At 39.1% G+C, this 21,574-nt stretch overlaps 1 protein-coding gene across 2 annotated transcripts; it reads left to right on the plus strand.

Annotated features, from left to right (window-relative positions):
* The first annotated feature begins 1,456 nt into the window (after positions 1–1,456).
* Positions 1,457–20,172, plus strand: cyth4b (cytohesin 4b). Of its 2 annotated transcripts, none has more exons than XM_031288908.2 (13): positions 1,457–1,607; positions 5,593–5,675; positions 6,501–6,565; positions 8,394–8,463; positions 10,380–10,498; positions 11,898–11,978; positions 14,709–14,821; positions 15,630–15,778; positions 16,637–16,748; positions 17,121–17,197; positions 18,456–18,527; positions 18,692–18,846; positions 19,342–20,172. In XM_031288908.2, exons 1-13 carry the CDS (start codon positions 1,589–1,591, stop codon positions 19,421–19,423), a joined length of 1,197 nt encoding a protein of 398 aa, XP_031144768.1. In that variant the 5' UTR covers positions 1,457–1,588; the 3' UTR covers positions 19,424–20,172. The 2 variants fall into 2 exon arrangements, with proteins under 2 accessions (XP_031144768.1, XP_031144769.1); XM_031288909.2 differs by having other exon boundaries at positions 8,397–8,463.
* The last annotated feature ends 1,402 nt before the right edge of the window (positions 20,173–21,574 follow it).

Raw genomic sequence — 21,574 nt, forward strand, 5'->3', positions numbered from 1 at the left:
TGTGTTGAATGACGTAGAAAAAGACAAGATTGCAATAAATGAGAAGTCTGAATTGTGAAGTTTTTTGAAATGAGGAAGCTGCAGTAACAATAGCACTGGGCTTTATTTTAAAACTTCCTCTTCTGTTGCAATCAAGCATGCACTCAAGCACACACACGCACGCACACACACACACACACACACACACACACACACACATTAATGGTTTAGATTGAATTATTATTAAAGTACTTTAAGGTTAATTTTAATTTGTAAAGTGATAGAAAATGGAAAATAACTCACAGTTGTACAAACACTTCTCCACACACTCATGATCATACACTGGGAATAGCAATACTTATGATAGCGCTTTGTTACCACTAGATGGCACTTCAGCATAATTTTTTCTGAATGTTTATCATGTCGAAAACTCTGAGCATTTACAGCAGAAGAGCTATTTAAGAACTATTAGACCAATTCACATTTGCACCTTACTTCAATCTTTCTTAAAATATCCTTTTTTCAGTCATAATTGTGTCTTGATTAAGATGACTTTATATATGCTTCCTGAATCCTTCTGTATTATGTAAATGTTACCCTAATAACTTGGATATTGTGTCCTCGATGTATTGTAAGATTTCTAAAGCTCGTTTTAATAAGGTTGTCTGTATATTGTAGGCATTTAGCAGATTTTCTACTTCAAAATCAATAACCATGTGATAAAGATGTTGTTTACAGTCACACTTGAATGGGATGCTGCGTGCAAAACCACACGCTCAACCACTCATGACTTCTGCTTTAAAGAAAGGTTGTCAGGTGTCAAGGCAGCCTGAGTTAGTACGCCACAATAAGAGAAGAAGGAAGACGATCTTATCTTCAAAATAAAAGTGTGTAATTTACAGTTGAAATAGAATAAATTGAAACAAAACTAATCTTTTATCATGTAGCACCAAATGACCAAGATTTTTTCAGTCACGGCTCTCGTGTCAGGGCTTCAACGCTTACCTCACCATGTGATGATATTCTTGGCTTTCAAAACTCACTTGGCCTGGACTGGAGTTTTGCAACAGAGGTTCATTGTCCAAACCAAATGTCAACACACTCTGTGTCACATCCACTCACGAAATCTCGGGTCTACAAAATGTTATATTCAAGCCACAAAAGCAAATTTCAAAGCTGTGTTATTATTGGGGGTTTTTTAATGGTGAAACATTGCCTTCTCTTTTCTAAAAGTCTCTGTTTTGGACCTACAGTTTAATTTCAAATCTTATTGTCAGTCCCAGATAACACAGGTTTTGTCCGTGTTCTAGAGGTCTTACACCCCCAAAATGTTTTTTTGTTTTTTTAAATGACCCTACTTGATTACTTCTCTTCATGGACTAATCCATTGAGAAAGGGTTTTTATTTTGAAGGACGTTCTGCTTACCATTTTTTCTGTCTGACATTGTGATGGATGGGGAAGAGGTGGGGTTAAAAGAGAACATCTACTTTGAACACTGAAGTGTTACTGCACTATGTGCTGTGGTAGTCTGCATATCTTGATATCTCAACTTGACTGCATGTAACTGTTTTGGCGTTGCCAATCTTTGCTTTTTTCTCTTGGATATAAATGACTGATTGCCAAATGGGTAAGATCTGATTTGCTCTCTTTCTCTCGTTTTATTGTTGGTTCTCATATTTTGTATTTCATTTTTGACCTCCACAAAGACTTTAAAACATGTATTGGAATTGCGTTTTCAATTTGTGGTCTAAAAAAATGTGTTATTTAATATTTTAAGTTGAGGCATAAGGCAGTGTTTGATGACAGTATCAACTATGTTATGCTATTTACCTGAATAAATTGTCTTTTAATCTACTCCTACATATGATGACTGATTAGGTATTTAACTGTCCTATCAATGTTAGATAGATAGATAGATAGATAGATAGATAGATAGATAGATAGATAGATAGATAGATAGATAGATAGATAGATAGATAGATAGAACCGTTATTGTCATTATACAAGTGCATAAAAAAACTTTGTCTGGCTTTCTTCTCAAAGGGTAACTAAAAAAAACAAAAAACTAAAATACTAAATATATATGTAAAAAAAGAATTTGTGATGATAAAAGACAGGACAAGAGCAGCAGCATCAGTAAAACTATTATAACATTAACTTGGTATTTTTAATACTTAAGCTCTAATTTGTGGTTATTAACAAACTGGGGTTAATGACACAAAGTAGACAAGAAAGAGTAACACGTTTATCTGAAACAATGCCAGCTGTTTGGTATAACAACTTCCATCTCCTCACACTGTCAGCTTTTTAGATTAAAAAAAATAATAATAACTGCTGTGACGTAGAAACACATTTACATGAATTTAGTTCTTTCTGGTGTGAAACTGTGCAACAGTTTTTTTTAATACTTAGATTATTGGTGCACTGTTCTTAGTACACTGTTTATCACAATCTGCACCCTGTGGGGAAACGATGCGCAGGTTGGACAGGGTTGGTCTCACTCTCAGCTGAAATAGGGAAGAGGCTGTCATACTCCGAACTCACATGACCGCAGAGCACTGATAATAATATAATAAACAGAAGTTGGTATCTTTAGTTAGACATCTAAACAATCCACCATTAAAGTTGCCGTGTCAAGCTATGTCCACGGTTAGTTTTCAGATAAAAGCACAAATCTCAAAATGTATGCCTGTCAGAGTTGTTGCACAAGATATGTAAAGGAAGGGTGGGGATATGGAAGTCCTGTGGTCAGAACGTCAACACTAAACAGCTCACAGATCTCTACAGGAAGTGTTGTTACCTTTTTGTTCACTTTATATTCTAGGATTGTTTCTCACAGAGGATGCAATCTATTATTTCCATGTTGATGTTCCTAACTGTGTGAAACAAATGCTACTCTCCCCCATCTGCCCTACTGAGGGAGGCGCCACAGAGCTCATATACTCTCAGGTCTAGTTTCACTGGTGGCCTACCAAAAGCACTCTGCTGCGTTTATCTGTGAAATCTTCTTTGCTAATGAGAGACACTTATATTGCTTCTGTTTTTGTCTTCTGGGAACCACTCTCTGCACGCTGACATTCAAATCGGCCCTCTAACTTTGCCTAAAGTTTTTTTCCTACAGGCAAAAGCTGCAACTGATTATCCTTGTAAGAAATGAGTGAGAGTGAGAGTGTGAGTGTTATAATAATGGAATTCGCTACCTTGCAAAATGTTTCTCTTAACTCTTAAGCAAATGCAGCTACTGCGTAAACCAACCACATATGACATTCTTGTATTCATGGTTTTTAAGCCAATTAAGATTCAACATGGTTAATGTATATATCACATTTGAAAATAATCTGTGCATTAGAAGGGACAGATACTTTTACAAAAATACAAACGAGCTTTGCAGATGCCGAGTTTCCAGAGAAAAGTACTATCTTGAACACCATTTTCAGCATACAGCAAGAGACATACTGTACAGTATACATCAATGTTCTTTCAATTCACAGTCCAAATTCAGAGAGCAAAGTAAGAAAATCTCATACAAAAGATGATGATGATGATCTCAGAAACATAGGATGAATTGCTATGAATATTTCGCAGATATTATTAGGATGAATCCTAATATTTTTTTGCAATCCCTTGACTTTTTTCCTCTTGCACAACTTCTCTTTTGAAATATCGCAACATCATACTTGATAGATTGGCACAGCATTTGGTACAGATACCCATGCTGACATGTAGATGAATCCTATTAACTTTGGTTAAACCCTTTCCTTGTCCTCCTGTACAACCATGAGGCTGACATTTATGGTTTGGAGTGAAATGTCTCAACAACTACTAGATGGATTGTCATTGAAATGTATTATGTCACCCTCACAATGAATTGTAAAAAACGTGATCCCTTAACTTTTCATCTAGTGCCTTCATCAGGTCAACATTTTAAAATCTTCTATCAATAATGACCAAATACCTGCAAAACTGCTCACAATCCTATCACCTTCAGCTGTACTTTGTATTTACTGCTATTAGCTAATGTTAGCATGCTAACATACCCAACTAACATGGTAAAAATGGCGAACATTAGCATTAACCATTGCATATGGCTCAAAGCCTCCCAGTGTCGATGAATTTGAATTTTTGAATTTGAATTTGTTTCTTTTGCACAATAAAATCAAGACAACAGAACCACAAGAAAATAAAATAATATAAAATAACAAATGTGCAGGTGAGATTAAGAAAACCCCTAGGGGCTTATAGAAGGAATCTCACCTAAGGAAGAAAAGTAGAAAAATATACAATGAGAATGAATCGACGGCGTGCCCCCGCAGACCCCTCTGCGTCTACGCTGGACCCTACGCCGTAGCCTGAAGTGCACCTCTCGAAAAATGTAACTACACGTCGCAGCGATGCATGTCGCAGCGACGCACGTCGCTCAGCCGTGGCTGGGTAGCACTGCATTTCCCCTGACTCATTGCCTGGTTCTCCTTCTCCATAAACAACATGAAATCAAAGAGAGGGTTAACTTTTCCTGCTAAATATGTCTCACCGTGGTCAGAAAACACAGGGGAGACACTTTGTTTCTCTCACTATGACTCTAGAGTCGGTACTCGCTCCGAAGCTAATCGCCGTCACTCTCTTACTTCTCCCTCTACCACACACTCCCCACACATGTCACGCCGGCTCGACGCACACACCAGTGCACAAGTATAAACACCAGGCCACTTACGTAGGCTACAGCGAAAGCTCTGCGTGGCGAATGCGCAGAACCATAAAATGGCCTTTAGACTCACACATACACAGATGGCGTGGCTGTAGACTCTCACACTTGTTTTCTGTTATTCTTACTTTAATCATAGGTTACCTGGATAATTGAACCCAGCAATGTAATGGGTTGAATGTGTGAAAGGGACAAACACTCTAACAATAATCAGGCAGAGAGAACTCTGGTACACCAGACGATGCAATAACCAAATTTAATTGATGATATAGAACCTGGGAAGTGTAATTTGGCTATTGATGGACATATTATTTGTTACATAGCAAACTGCAAGTATAGTTTTGTAACCAATCACAACGCCTAAATGAAAACCATATCTTAACATGACTGTGTCAGATTTTTCATGATTCATACATCACTTCTCTATGTCATTGAGCAACTCTTACATGGAAGCGGGGTGGGATGGTGGTTGGCAGAGAGGAAATAAGACAAAGTGTGCAACCACAGAGCCTGTTAGCTGTGTGTGAATATGTTTCCATGTATTTGCAAGCCTTTGCCTTGTTTTTCAAGAAATGTATTCATGGTTATATTTTGCGGTGGCAGAGAAAAACCACACCACCTGTCTCTCATATCTTCCAGAGAAACCCCTCTTCCTCATGCTGTGGCTATCTTTGAATGTTTGTACAATATGCAGATACTGTGTGTAGATTTATAATAAAATCAAATGACAGATCTCGCGTGTTTCCACAATTCCGGAAGCCTACAATAGATGATTAAGCCATCAGTGTTTATTACGTCTTTATTTTACATGACTATGGTGATGTGTTGAAAGTTGTGAGGGCTGATTATGAAGAACATAATCTGTATTCCTGAGAATCTGTTTGACGTTTTTGTCCCAATTTCTGTACAGTTTCCTCAGATTTTACAGCAGATGAGAAGATGGAGATTGAAAGCATTAGGACGTATAAGGAAGCCCTTCTGGATGATATCCAGGTACGTACATGCACATATTGTAACCCCTACGGGGACTTTGGAGTACTTCAGTGGGTACATGAGATTTTTTTTTATGTTTATTTAAATAATATCAGTCATGCATACTTCCTAAAATGACTGAACACTAAAATAATGCATGAATCTACTGATTGTAAACATTTGAAATGTAGCATTTAAGTGATTTCAGTTAACATATTGTTTTTAGTATTTCAGACACTGATGGTGCAGCGCTGTATTGTGCCTCTTTATACAGCTAGGCTTTTTTTTCTGCTGGTAGTCAAATATATAAACATGTGTTGGTCAAAAAATGCTGTTAAAAGCTTTAGTTCGTAACGTTTTTCTATTAATGAGCGTCCGTTACATTCAAGCCATTGCCAAATGAGTTGCTACAAAGCTAATTAAGACTATCGGCTCCACACAACTCTCTCTGTATTTCTCAGTATGGCTATGTTCAGAAGATTGTGGCGTCTGGTGACTTTCCCGTGCAGAAGCTCAAGTGAAGATAATTACCTTTTCATCATGTTTTTTTAATCCTCCGTGTCCTCCTTGGCTACTAGCAACTGCGTGGAGGAGGGAGGGGGGGTTGTGTGTGTGTGTGGGGGGGTGTGTGTGTGCGGGGGGGGGGGGGGTTGGGGGGCACGATCACGAAAGGCTTGCATCATGTGGACGCGCCGACAGTTTTGTTGTCATTACTTAGAATTCTTCATGGGGATTGCAGAAACTACGTACTATAGCTTTAATTTTAAATTTTAATTTTAAAACTCTTGCTGTTAATATTGACGAAACCAATATTAAAGATGTACTGTATTCTTTCATTCTGTCCAGAAGTTAAAGATGGAGATAGACAACGTCATGGCAGATATACTCAGCTTTGAGTCGTCAGAGGAAAAGTGAGTTTTGCTGGGGGAAAATCCCCACACCCACCTTACAAACCAGTTGTTCTTTGTATAGAACTCTTTTTACAACTCCCACTTAATGCTCCTATTTCCTCAAAGAGGATTTTAAAGAAATAATTAAAGTAAATCCAATTTTCAAAATAGTATTTGTTGTATTGATCCAATTAGAATGGGCATTTGTTTTCAGGAAACAATAGTGTTCTCATGCTGCATAGTGAATTTAACTAAAAACTCCATCCAATAAAGTAAATCTCAAATTTTTCAACTATTCCGCCTTTCTGCCTGTCATATTAAATCAAACCGCCTTTTTCTTGAAACCTAGTAGTCCATTAGTTTACTGAACATTTAAGGTTAAAGGGTAACCACAGTTTTTTTTTCAACCTGTTTTTTTTACCTTCACAAAAGTGCTTGTTTGTGGCTGGGTTGGGTCAGTGGGTAGAACAGGCGCGCATGTACTTGGAGGTTCATGCCTCGACGCAGAGGTCCAGGGTTCATGTCTTACCTGTGACGATTTCCTGCATGACTTCCCCCTCTCTCTCTCCCCTTTCTCACTCAGCTGTCCTGTCAAATAAAGGCGGAAAAGCCCAAAAAATAATCTTAAAAAAAAAAAAAGTGCTTGTTTTGCCACTGACAGGCTCAGATTAATATTCGAAGTGTCCGACAACATTATGGAAAGTATTTCTAAGGAGGTCGACTTTTCTGTTAAAGAGTAAGATCCTTTTTTTTAAACATAAAGACATCCGCGAAATTGCGTTCACTAAACCCACCAAACTCCATGTAAACTAACAGTAATTTTATCATCGTAAAATGTACTTCAGAGTCGACAGAAACAAAATAAATCTATGAAAAGCCATTTTGTGTCATCTTTTCACTTTTCCAACCATCACAACTCTAGTTTTGGTTGAAATAAACACATAGTTTACCGATTTACATGTGAAAATATGTTGGCTCTACACACGCTAAAAGGATTGCTTTTTTAAATGAAGTCTGGTGGAGTTTAGCGCTAGCGACTTCAGAGCTGTTTCTTGTTAAACAGAAAGGTCATGAATAGGTTTTAAAGGTCTATCTCTGAAGGAATCCTTTCCATAATGTTCTCAGACACTTAAGGTAAATAGAAAAGCTGGACAATTGCCATATTAACTTACATTGTAGCTTGTTTTGCCGCTGCCGACTTCAGCGATCTCGCTTAATATTGGACCAATGTCGAAGATTGTTGTTCCCATCAGTCACTTAGACACAAAAACAAACGGTAGTTACCCTTTAATATCTAATGTTGTGCCTGTCTAAACATCTGCTGCAAAAAGGAAATACAGTCCCACACATGACCCACTTACACTGGAGGTGGATTTCGCTAGCCAGGCTGTTTCCTCCTGTTTACAGTCTGTATGCTAAGCTAAGCTAAACGGCTACTGCCATGTTGCTTCATATTGACTGGTATTGATGTTCTTCCTTACTCTCAAAAAGCATATCTCCCTAAATGGTGAACTATTCCTGAAAGCTAACTATGTGTCTGTGACTATATACTACCGCATAGTAACATTTGAGCACTTTAACATTTTAGTAAAGATAAATGACTAAATAACCAAATAAATAATTAGCATGGCTACTAATGATGATTCAATTGAATGCACAGTATAGGTTATAAATGGCGTTAAGAGTGATCTTGAGGCTTATGCTTACAAATAATTGGCTTTAGAGAGAAGTCTGCTTCTCATAGAATTTAAGTTAAAAAAAAAAAATGTTAGATGTGTATGTAGCATTATTTAATTACAGTTAGTCATTACTACTTCTGATTTTTTTTTCTTCAATGTTGCTTTTGCAGCAGTAAGACCATAGAGAAGAACAAACTGTCTGCAAATGGGAAGAAGAAATTCAACATGGACCCCAAAAAGGTGAGTTCAGAAGAGTGTGCACGTGTGTCTGTGGATAGTCTTTTGAGACAAAAGTAAAGTGAGCATGTTTTAGCTAAAATATCTCAATTAGCAGTAATACTTCATGGGGCGGCCTCTAGCTCACCCAGTACTCTAGATCGTGCACCCTATGTAGGCTGAGTCCTGCAGCAGCCCAGGGTTCAAATCCGACCTGCGGCCCTTTGCTGCGTGTCATCCCCTCTCTCTCTCTCTCTCTCTCTCTCTCTCTCTCTCTCTCTCTGTCCTCTTTTCTGTCTATCCCACCGTCAAAATATAATCTTAAAGAGAAAGGAACAAAATGCGTCATGAGAAGTAACTTCTTGCTATTCTTAAATGGTTTAAAACAAGAACCTTACACATGTCAACGTGTGTCTCTGAGTTAATGTTTCTCAAATAAAGCCCTTTAGCGAGCAGCTCTTGCTTGTCTCTGTGTGGACTTCCTCTCACCTAACCACAGTGAGTCTGACAGGGTGCAGGTCCACGGCACAGTTTCTGTGGTTTCAGTGACACATCTAGCTTGTTGCTGTGGTGAACGCAAATGTTTGGAACAACAGCATTGCCATTATTTTGAACTATAGGTCTACTCTGAACTGTGGTTAGTATCTTAGGTTACCTGAACTGTAGATGGACTTTAGGCCCTATTTCTGTTTCCTTTATACTTTCTTCTGTTGACTGTAAGACTTTAGATGACGTTTAGATTCCTAGATTATTATTTATTTGTATAGGGACAAGTAGCATAGAACTTCTATACCACACACTGCAGCATTTGTAGCCTATGCTCATTTGAAATGCATGTCCCTAGATGGACCATTATTTTTTAAATGAAATAACTCAACCCTTACATACAAGACAGTAGAGAACAAACTCATCAACAGATGCATACCTTCAAATGCACACAACTTACAAGAAAATACAGACAAAACAATACAAAACACAGACTAATACAATAAATCACCATACAACAGGAGCATCAGATTAGACCATTACAGGGATATAACATGCTTTCTAACCAACATGAAAGTGTGATATGGGAAAGAGATGTGGTAAGAGTTTTTTTAGGAGTTTGACAGAAAACTACATCCTACAGTCTACACATTCTAAACTTTCACTTCAGCTTCTGTGCTCTGTATGGTTTGTTTTAAGTTTTCTGTTCAATAATTTGGGTCTTTTAAGTTTGGGAAAGAATCTTATTGTCACACACCATGAAGAGAAAATCTTATTACATAGCCAATAGCAATTCCAGTATTTAGAACTCTCGTGCCATTTTTGTTGAAGATGTGTTATTTTTGCCTATGTTGGTATAGGCATCAATGCTGCGTTAGAGGTTTCTACTTTTAGAGATCATTATTTCCGTTGCAAATACATTTTTGAATATCCTTTTTCCTCTCCAAACCGAGTGATGGAGGAGAAAGAGGAAGAGAAATTAGTTTTGAGGAATCAGGATTACAGAAGCTGTGAGCTCGCTGGATCTTACCAACCGGAGATGAGGTCGTTATGAAACTTAACACATTTAACCACAGCACAGTGGGCAGTGTGTGTGTGCGTGTTTTAGTGGATGCGTTTAAAGCACTATGTCATAAACTAAAAGCGCAACTTAGCTGTGCAAGTTTAGCCGTCTGTGCAATGAAACAAATCGTAAACAGAAAATAATGTGGAAGTACAAACGTGAACTGTACCTCCAGTAAAGTCTACTTTGTGTGTGTGTGTGTGTGTGTGTGTGTGTGTGTGTGTGTGTCTGTGTGTGTGTGTGTGTGTGTGTGTGTGTGTGTGTGTGTGTGTGCGTGTGTTTGTGTGTTTGTGTGTGTGTATTGTGTGTGTGTGTGTGTGTGTGTGTGTGTGTGTGTGTGTGTGTGTGTGTGTGTGTGTGTGCGTGCGTGTGTGCGTGTATGTGTGTGCAGGGCATCAATTACCTGGTGGAGAATAAGCTGCTGGAAAGAAGTGCTCAATCCATCGCTGAGTTCCTCTACAAAGAGGAGGGACTCAACAAGACAGCCATTGGAGAATTTCTTGGAGAAAGGTGAGGAGGGAGGAGGTGGAGGAGGAAAGAGTGGACAGATAGTAGGAAACAGAGGACGAGGTTGGAAGACAAGGGGGTAAAGAGGTATGGAAATGATGAGGTTAATAAAGAGTAGGAAGAAGGGCTGGGCAATATATCAATATTATATCGATATTGTAATATGAGACTAGATATGGTCTTAGATTTTGGATATCGTAATATCGTCGTATGTTGTCTTTTCCTGGTTTTAAAGGCTACATTACAGTAAAGTGATGTCATTTACCAGACTGTTCTAGCTGTTGTATTATTTGCCTTTACCCACTTCGTCATTATATCCACATTACTGATGATTATCTATCTAAATTGTGAAATTATTTTGTTAAAGCATCAATTGTCAAGCCGCAATATCAACATTGAGGTATTCGGTCAAGAATATCGTGATATCTCATTTCCTCCATATCGCCCAGCCCCAGTTGGAAGGTGGGGAGAGGGATGAGGAGGAAATTGAGGATTTGATACAGAAAAGGTAGAAGGAAGAGAGAAAATAAGTATCAGGTAGTTTGCAGGCATGAGAGGAGGAAGATGGGGAAAGAGGGGAATCTTGGAAGGAAAAATGTAAAGAAATGTGTGCACAAATGACATGTGAGTTCACTGAGAGACATTCCCATTGACAAGGGATTGTCAATTATCCCACACCTGGGGACACAGAAGGGGAGGAGCAGAATAGATTTAAGACCATTGTTGTGTCAAATTTGACCCGTTTTCAAAGTTTTTATATCAGAAATATGGGTTTCTTATAACCAAACTGCCCCAAAATAATATGAATGCATGCATGTATGTTGTATGGAACCTATACAACATATACATCTATGCATCCATGTTCTTCACAGGTAACATTATTGATTACTTCCATTGAATTTTGGTTGTTTTATTTAATTTCATGGCTTTTGAAAAAAAAATTTTTAAATGGATTTGACATAAACCATTCTGTGATTCACTCAACATCCTCTGATCTTAACTATTGCATTAGTCAAAATAATTCATAATGTCTGTTTTTTTTTCAAAATCAAAAATTAGGCATAATGTCATTTTATTAGGTTTATTGACCATGAATTTAAAAAAAGCGTTGAAAAGAGGGATAAAAACGTTTAAAAAAGCGCCAAAAGCATAGAAAAAGCGTAAAAAAAGTCGAAAAAAGTTCCAAACAAAGCGCATTTTTCAATTTTGACCTGGAATGACAAGTTCATGGACGACGGTGAAGACAACACAATGGTTAAAAAGAAAAATGAGAAAAAATAATAAAAAATAAAAGGGGAAAAAGCATACAGCAGTAGGAGGAGAGAAAGAGATTTCAGAGCAGGTTCCAACAGAAAGTCCTCTGGTTTCATGTGTCTTTGTCCTACCATGATGTGTCCCACAGGGAGGAGCTCCACCTCCAGACCCTGAAGGCCTTCGTGGAGCTGCACGAGTTCTCCGACCTCAACCTGGTCCAGGCCCTCAGGTCTGCTCCCTTTTATCTTCACTCCTGTCTCATCTATTACCTACACTCATCATCACACATGCATGTATAGGTCTTATCAAGATTCACTTACAATGAGAGCAATAGCATCAACAGAATAAGTTTAATAATGTAACATGTTAAGATGCCTTTTTTATATCCATGAAAAATGACAAATAAAAGAGACAAAGAGAAAAGAAGTGATTGATAATAGCTTGAGAAATAATCAAGACAAGTAGATGGCAATATATAAATACTGCAGGTCTACTTACAGTTACTGAAATTAGGAATCACTTAGATTTATTTTGGACAAAAAATTGTTGAGCAATTATTAATGAATACATTTAGAAGCAATTCTGGCGTGCCCTGGTGGCTCAGCTGGTTGAGCGTGCGCCCCATGTGCTGGGCCTCAGCCCTTACCACAGCGGCCCAGGTTCGGTTCTGACCCGCGGCATTCTCGCTCTCTCCCCCTTTCCTGTCTTTATCTGTCCTCTCAAATAAAGGCCAAAAAAATCCAACATATAATCTTTAAAAACAGAATTGCAGCAATTCCATATTTCACAATTTTCACTTAATTATGACAGTGATGTTTTTATTGTACATATTTTTCGAGGCACATTTTAGAGACACAATTTGATACCATCTTTAAATCCAACTTTAACTTAACTTTGTTGGCGTTCCTGAACTTATCTTTGACTTGCTTTTTTCTAGCAAACACAAAATATTACAAAGTGAAAAAAGATAATCTAGTAGGCTTCAGATAATCACTTAAAGCTTTAGTGCGTAAGTTTTTGATATTAATAAACGTCCGTCACATTCAAACCATTGCCAAATGAGTTGCTACTGTGGTATATTTCAGTTGCAGCACTGTGTTGTCGCTGTATGGAGAAGGAACTTCGTAGACACTGATCTTGATTATAAAAAGGTTTATTACAAGCAAAGATTCAGCATCAATTTAACAGACCCATGGATATCTGGAGAGACGACCAGCCCAATCTTCAAATTCTGTCGCTCTAACTTTCCTTTGTTAACACAGGGTATATATTCCATGCATAAGGCGTAATGTGTGAGTGCATAGTTCGACACAGAATTAGCCAATCAGAGGCTGTTATCTGGCACAATTCCAAAAATAGTCAGATACCACACTACAAAGCTAATTAAGCCTATCAGCTCCACACAACTCTCTGTATTTCTCAGTATGGCTATGTTCAGAAGATTGTGGCGTCCGGTGACTTTCCTGCGCAGAAACTCAAGTGAAGATACTTACCTCTTCTGAAGAGTCCATCATGTTTTTTTAATCCTCCACGTCCTCCTTGGCTACTAGCAACTGCTTGGAGGAGGGGTGGGGGCGGGGCGCCATCACCTAAGGCTTGTATCATGTGGACGCGCCGACAGTTTTGTTGTCATTACTTACAATTCCTCACGGGGGCGATAGAAACTACGCACTATAGCTTTAAGCGTAACTACTATCAGACTAACAATTTTACCACTGTTTTTTTTTACATGATTAGGGACTGTTCGTTATTTATTTAAGGGGCCACCGGAGGAGATTTGAGATCTTTAGTCAAAATAGACCTGACCCTCCCTTCGCCAGCAATACATTTTGGATGACCATCCAAAATGATATGGAAAAAAGGGATGACCCCCTTCTGTACTGGTCTGCGCTTGACATAGATGTACAGATGCCCATTGTTTTTCTACAGACATGACATAATGTGACTAAACCTCTGCATTATCATCTTACGCATCACACTCCTCTGTTATGGTGGCCATTTCAGTAGATTTTCTCACTAACATGCACCAAACAAGCCACTTTGAAATTTTGCTGTTTTCATGAATACAAAAGTTGGGTGACCCTCCCCCCTAGACTAAAAAAAATCGGATGACCCTCCCCTCAACAAAGAATACAAAGACATGACCCTCCCCTATTTTCCTCCGGTGGTCCATTCCATGAATACCAAACGGTCCCTTACATAATGCAGATTACAGTCGGTTACACTGATCATGCGGTTCAGCAGCCACATAGCTACAGTGAGTTTCCCTATAGAGTATGAGAGGGGCTTCTGTTAGCATAGAAATGTTTGCCGCCACATCAGTGGAAAGTGACATTCTGCTGCCTGCCTCAAAAAGTAGTCAGATCTTGACCACAGTGTAAAATACCCCATTTCAAGTAAAAGGTCCTTTATACAAAAAAAGGGCCACTTCACCAAATCTGTTTACTCGTCATTGGGAGAACTACTCCACAGCCAACAGTTGACTTTGTTTGTGGCTTTGTTGGAGAAATTGACCCTGATGATGTCATAGTGATGTTATTCAGATTATTGGGGCTATGGATTTGAGGCTACACATTTACAACAAAAGGCCTGCATCACAAAAAGGGGATGTGGAAATTTACCAGGCAGGGAGAGTGAAATTAAAAGATACTAGTGGTTGCATTATGGGAAATGTAGGATCCAAAGTTTTGAACTCTGTACTTGGTAAACATTCTACAAAAGATTCTCCATAACTAAAGAACGAACCATCTCTGATTCTACCTGTTTATCGCTAACAAGTTAGCATTTTCATTGTGAGCATGTTAGCATACAGATGTTAGCATTTGACGCAAAACACCACCCTGGCCAAGGACGGCCTCCCAGAGCTGCTACCATGGCTGTGGCTAAGGATTACAAGTATTGTAATGTATGCATTACATACTTGGGGTTTATGTTGTTGTGGTGTGTGTGTGTGTGACAGACAGTTCCTGTGGAGTTTCCGTCTGCCTGGTGAAGCCCAGAAAATCGACCGCATGATGGAGGCCTTTGCCACGCGCTACTGTGACTGCAACACTCATGTCTTCCAGTCGACCGGTGAGCTTAAATATACATCTGTCCACTTCCTGTCTGGACTGTGTGTCTGTGTGTGTGTGTGTGTGTGTGTGTGTGTGTGTGTGTTTGTGTGTGTGTGTGTGTGTGTGTGTGTGTGTGTGTGTGTGTGTGCGTGCGTGTGTGTGGGCTTGTAATGCTATCTTCTTGAGGACCAATTTCAGTTATTAACCATTGTAGTGAGGACATTTCTGCATTGTGAGGACATGTTGGCCGGTCCTCGCTACAAAAAACAATATGTAGGTTGATCTAGTGGAGAGTTACACTTTAAGGTTAGATATAATAGTGTTTTGGAAAGGAAACAAACAAACAGGACTATGGGAATTTGCATGTGGATGTTGATGCATGTTACACAATGTATTCTGAAGTGTCCGGTTGTGTACATGCTCCTATTTGTGTGGACGTTTTGGGAAATCACCCGTGTGTGTGTGTGTGTGTGTGTGTGTGTGTGTGTGTGTGTGTGTGTGTGTGTGTGTGTGTGTGTGTGTGTGTGTTCTGTACTGTATGTCTGTTTTCTTTTTGTTTTTTTGTGCCTTTGTGTTTATGCCTTGTTGCTGTAAAACCAATTGCCCTCCTGGGACAAAATAAAGTTGAAAGTTGAAGTCTTCTTCACTGACTCTGTATTTACGGGTGGACTACATGACTTGTCTAATCTACATGATGGACATTTTGTTGCTGTGTCTTACTCTTTGTGTGTGTGTGTGTGTGTGTGTGTGTGTGTGTGTGTGTGTATGCGTGCATGTGCGTGTGCGTGTGTGTGTGTGTGTGTGTGCATCTTCCTCTGTAACACCAGACACGTGCTACATCCTGTCATTTGCCATCATCATGCTCAACACCAGCCTCCACAACCCCAATGTGAAGGACAAGACCACTCTGGAGCGTTTCTTCTCCATGAACAGAGGCATCAACAACGGGGAGGATCTACCTGATGACCTGCTTTCGGTGAGAGCCAATCACACTGTCTAAAACACTAGGAAGTAATAACCCAAATTCTAAACCAGCTGGAAATTCAGTTTCTGGAAGAAAATTGGCCATTTTTTATTTTTATTTTGGCATTTGATTATTCAGCCCATAACTCAATATAACAATATACATGGTCCACTGTATTTTAAAGGATAAGTTCACAATTGTTCAAGTCCAGTCTAGTTCAGATCCTGTTCATACTGGGCATTAAGGGATCTCTTACTAGATAGAAAGGAGAAGGGACCATACATGTCAAAGGCCGATATGAAAATTAAGTTAAAAATAGTAATATTGACTTTTTTTTTTAAATGAATGTTGCTACACTTATATGTAAAACCATGCAGGGAAGTATCTGCTTGAAACATAATACCACTATTTCCAAATCACCATATCACCTGAAACAGAAACTCACACATTACCTCCTGCAGGGTTGTCACACACACACACACACCTTATGGCATTTACCAGTGTCCCAGACTGTGGGCTGGTGTTAGATTAAAGATGTGTGAACACAACGGTATCCAAGTCTCACGGGAAAAAAAAAACGTTGCTTCAGTGTCACGCATAACTGAAATCCCACACAGACATGTTTGTGCTTTGGTGTCTCTGTTCGAGTGAATGGAATAACATGCTTTAGTTTTAGTTGGCAATTTGTATCCCAATTGTTTGGACCATTTAGACTTTAGCATCTAATTGATGCATTTAATTCATCTGATTGGTGTTTAGGCTTTCGCTCACAATTTATGTTCAGTGGTTGGTATAAGACATTTATTAAATGCTAGCAAATTTCTGATGTTTTTTTTCTTCTTTTTTTTTTACTTATTCAACTCTACCCAGAAACTGTACGAGAGCATTCGCAACGAGCCTTTTAAAATCCCAGAGGATGATGGGAATGATCTGACTCACACCTTCTTCAACCCTGACAGAGAAGGCTGGCTCCTTAAACTTGGTAAAACAACTCTCCACAATAGTCTGTTCTTATGAATAATTTTCCATGTTAAACAGATTTTAACAGCAAAATCCCTAAACTAAGAAGAAGGGGTTTAAGTGTGCTCCGCGCTGCTGTGCTACATTATATCTAACTACGCTGCTACATAAGGGTAAAAACAGGAAAGTACAGAGGAAGCAGTCAGAAAATGACCCAATAATGGAATATAACATTTTGTGTTTGCATGCAAACCACATAACGTCAGTGTAAGGTTATGCAGAAGTTGAACTTCAAACAGATACCTTTGGTTTTTTTTTTTTGGTTTTTTTTGGTCAGCTTGTTTGAATGCTTGTCAGTTTCCGCTGACAACTGTTTGCCTCTTTTGCATTTCAGGAGGTCGAGTTAAGACGTGGAAGAGGCGCTGGTTCATCCTGACTGACAACTGCCTCTACTATTTTGAGTACACCACTGTAAGCCTCCCACACTGCTCCTTTTAGTTAGCCAGTTTATTTAGTTAGTTTCATTTTGAAGATATTAAAAAAATTAAAATAAAAAGATCAATAAGAACATGTACATTTCAGTACAGGCCATAAGACCAACACAAACAAAATCCTCAGCAAACATATCTTTCAAAATGTTCAAAAAGGAGTAGGAAGAAGTTAAAAAACTTTTCTGGTCCTCCCCCCTTATTCTATGTTTGTACTTTAGTTAAAAAAAATTAAATTCCTAACCATAGACTGTATATTAAAGGACAGCGCATGTGTGACGTCACCCATTGGTTTGTGGAGATCTGCTATCCGTCGTCGAGTTTGCCTTACGGGCGCAGCCATCCTGGTTGCGGATGTGTCGATTTTAGACGAGAGGGAGGAGTGAGGGAGGAGCTGTTTACACTCTACGTTGTGTTACTCACTTTCACTGGCAATCACATCATAGCCACGCCCTAAAACACCCCCTGCTTTATCGCCGATTTTAAAATCAACGAGACCATAATTCAAAAAATGAACATCATTCTGTGTTGCAGAAGACGTAAAACTAGCGATTGAGACCATAAACTCATTATGAAACTGTTTACTGAGGTCATAAATCAAGTTAGAAGTGGGTCACTTTCTCATAGACTGCTACAGAAACGGACCTCCTTTTGCAATCGCACGTGTCGCCCCCTGCTGGAATTCAGATAGAATGCAGGTTTAAGGCAATTCCGCATTTGCAGCACTTCGCCGAACCGGATGCGTTGTCTATTAATATTAACAGTCTATGTTCCTAACCTATTTATACATGTATACAGTCTATACACATACATACATACATGCATATACATACTTAAACTCACATATACACATGCATACACACATACATCCTTACCAGCTAACCCCTAACCCATGTTTCATCTGTCAGTTAAACCAAACCGAATAATAATGCATCCAAACTAGACATAATATATAAGACCAAGAACAATACAGTCAGTACACAATACAATCACTTGGAGTCCTTCTCGTACCCATTCAATATATTGATTTTAAATCGCCTTGACATATAATATAGCTGAAAGTCTTTCAAGGCCTAGCATCCCTCTGCTCACTTCTTATTTTGTAGCTGTGACTATCAAAATTGATTTTCTCTGTCTCTTCTGCTTCCCTTCTTTTTGTGACGCCGATGACATTTTTACTCTCAGCTTTTCCTTCTTGCCCTCCTGATCCATCACTCCATCTCTTTTAACCCTGTCTGCAGGATAAAGAGCCCAGAGGCATCATCCCTCTAGAGAACCTTTGTGTGAGAGAAGTGCCATATCCTCGCAAACCGGTAAGATATTGTCAGCTGTGTTTTTCTTTCAACACGGACATTGTTTAAAAGCCAATTGTATTGTATTGAATAGAGAGTGTTCTGTAGATGTAACACTCACGCTAGGTTAATAGAGTTTAGATTTGTAGATGCGTAGGTTATCACATGGTTTTGGTGTCATCCAGTACTGTCTGGAGCTGTACAACCCCAACAGTCGAGGGCAGAAGATCAAAGCATGTAAAACAGAGACAGACGGCAGAGTGGTGGAGGGGAAGCACCAGTCCTACACCATCTGTGCTCCCAGCGCAGAGGAGAGAGACTCCTGGATCGAAGCCATAAGGTCAGACCCACGCACGCACGCGCGCGCGCACACACACACACACACACACACACACACACACACACGCACACACACACACACACACACACACACACATCTAACCTTAAAGTGTCTCTCTCTAAATCAACCTATTGTTGTAGAAGATAACATTACAAGCTCACACACACAAACACACACACATGCACGCACGCACGCACAAACACACACACACACACACACACACAGCTGGTTTCGCAAACGTCCACACAAACAGCAGCATGTACACAACCGGACACTTCAGAATACATTGTGTAACACGCAAACATCCACATGCAAATTCCCATAGTCCTGTTTGTTTGTTTCCTTTCCGAAACACACATTACATCCAACCTTTAAGTGTAACTCTGGACTAGATCAACCTACATATTGTTTTTTTGTAGCAAAACACACACACACACACTTAAAATACTGCTGCATTTGCCTCTTTCTAATGACGATCTTGTTTACTTCAAACAGAGCGAGTATTACCAAGGATCCATTCTACGACTTGGTCTCAGTCCGTAAGAAGAAGGTGATAAACCAAGCTCCTCAGGACTGAGCACTCCAGTGCTCCCCATGGACGTTTATAGTACTGCCCCACAGTGGGATTCAGCCTCCCTTTAAGTTGTGTTAAACTCCCCAACACAACTGAGCGAGGACACCTGAGGCTAGACACTGACAGTGGTCGTTTAGGCTATAAGAGGGACTTCTCTTTCCACTTCTCTTTTTACAGACTAAACTAAACAGTGTCAAAGGTGAAAACCAGCCACAAAGAATGTGTGGATATATCTTCTGCCATAAGAAGTGGATTTTTGGTTGCCTGCTCCACAAGATTTAGTTTCTTGAATCAGGAAGATAAATTAAGCAAGTGATGTCCCAGGAGGTCTACTCACCCACTTCTGTCCAGTGGATCATTATTTCCTGCATGAAAAGAGTTCTACATAATATGCTACTGTTCCGGTTCTGTGTCATTAGAGGAGTGTTGCTAATGCTTCGTTTTGTAAATACAGATATTTTATCAAGCATTTAGGGGAATTCATTATTTGTTTCTTGTTTATAGTGACATAGAATTTGCCTTAAAATTCAGAACACTTGTTCTAATCTGACCAATGATTTCACTTACTACACTTATAGCACAGTGCAATAAGTGCAACATGCATTGTGTCTATTTTGATTTTATTGTAATGTCTACACTGTAATATATGAAAGAAGTGTTTTAGCTGTACCTTATATTGTGTGTTAGTGTAAGTATTGCATTTGTTATATTCTCATGAATTATTTAATATTAAAACTATTCAATCGCCTGTTGACATGTACCGTTTGTGTTTTTGGTTTAAAGGAGCAAACTGACAGCTGTGTTTTCGGGTGTTTTCGTCTGAAACCATCAGACCACACCTTACTTTTTCATGTTTATGATCTGTGTGTGTGTGTGTGTGTGTGTGTGTGTGTGTTAGGATGTTGATATGCTGAGTTCACATGCTTGTATGTGCTTCTTGAAGGGTGAAGCACCTAAACCACATTTGTGGTCACATATAAAGGTTTAGAAACCATCTAATTTTATCCATTTTACAAGTTATCTGCAGCTTCCTCAGTCCTTGTTCATTTGATCTCATACCATATACAGTAAACACGTGTAAGACCTTGTTCTTGACGTTGTATTGAAAAGATGTGATGGTTAGTTCCAGGCTAAATAGCAATATTGTGTCAACAGCATTAAATTATCATATTATAGCAGGTCCAAGCTGCACATTAAAAAAAAATCAAATGTAACCAACAGATATAACAACAACTACTTTATCTACACCCGGTGTTGAGTCTGATATCTTTTCACCTGAAAATGACCAAATCCATGCTAACGTGTAACTTACAGACACATAACACCACCAGGAATTGCAGATGCGATCCATAATGCCACTGAGGGTTAACTGTCATATACTATAATGTATGTTTGTTTTAATCAAACTTGTGTCCCCTAGGACTGTCATGTTGGAATACAAGTCATGTTAAAATGAATGAAAACCTCTGGCTGTCAAGATCTGACACTTTATTCTATTCTACAGAATGTTAAAATTAGCATTAAGATGCAAGTATCACAGGAAATAACACATCTCCACTGCCTGCTGTGTGTCAGTAAAACCAGTCTAAATTAACGCCTCTCTGCTGCAGCTCTTACTTCCTGTTTCAGTGTTGCGCCATATCCAACTCGCAACCCCCTCCTCCCCCGCCACCCCCCCCCCCACACATGCTCAACTCAGCCCCTGAGTTCCTATCAGGCCTGCAGTTCCTCTCTGAGGTCTGTGCTGTTAGCGAACGAGAAGGGTCCAGCTGCGGCTTTTATTTTGAAGGCGAAGAAAACGAGGGGCGTGGTGTGAGCGGCCACCATGGGCCGATAGAAAACGGGCTTTTATTTCGAAGGCTAGCGGTAGGTTTGTGCAGTGCAATCATCAGCTCTCCATCTTAAATGTTGTACTATTGTGTCTCACCACTGAGTGGCACTATCATCAAAGTAATGCCTCATGTTTGAAATGAAAATAAATTTCTGTCACAGAAATGTAACATTTGAAAATCATTCAGTAGTTTTCAGACTAGAATTTATGAACAATCTTAACATTAAGAAAATCATCAAGTCTTATTTAAAGCTGATCATTATCTGAAACCATTTATTGAGCACACTGTAGAAGAGATCCCACAACTGAAAAGTATGGAAAAT

The sequence above is a fragment of the Sander lucioperca genome, chromosome 4, assembly GCF_008315115.2.
Source record: "Sander lucioperca isolate FBNREF2018 chromosome 4, SLUC_FBN_1.2, whole genome shotgun sequence".
NCBI classification, from domain to species: Eukaryota; Metazoa; Chordata; class Actinopteri; order Perciformes; family Percidae; genus Sander; species Sander lucioperca.

Bases quoted from the DNA above. Each gene is read 5' to 3' on its own strand.
- cyth4b (XM_031288908.2), top strand. The intron at 8,464-10,379 runs GTGAGTTCAGAA...ATGTGTGTGCAG, and splicing joins TCAACATGGACCCCAAAAAG to GGCATCAATTACCTGGTGGA. The intron at 17,198-18,455 runs GTAAGCCTCCCA...CCCTGTCTGCAG, and splicing joins ACTATTTTGAGTACACCACT to GATAAAGAGCCCAGAGGCAT.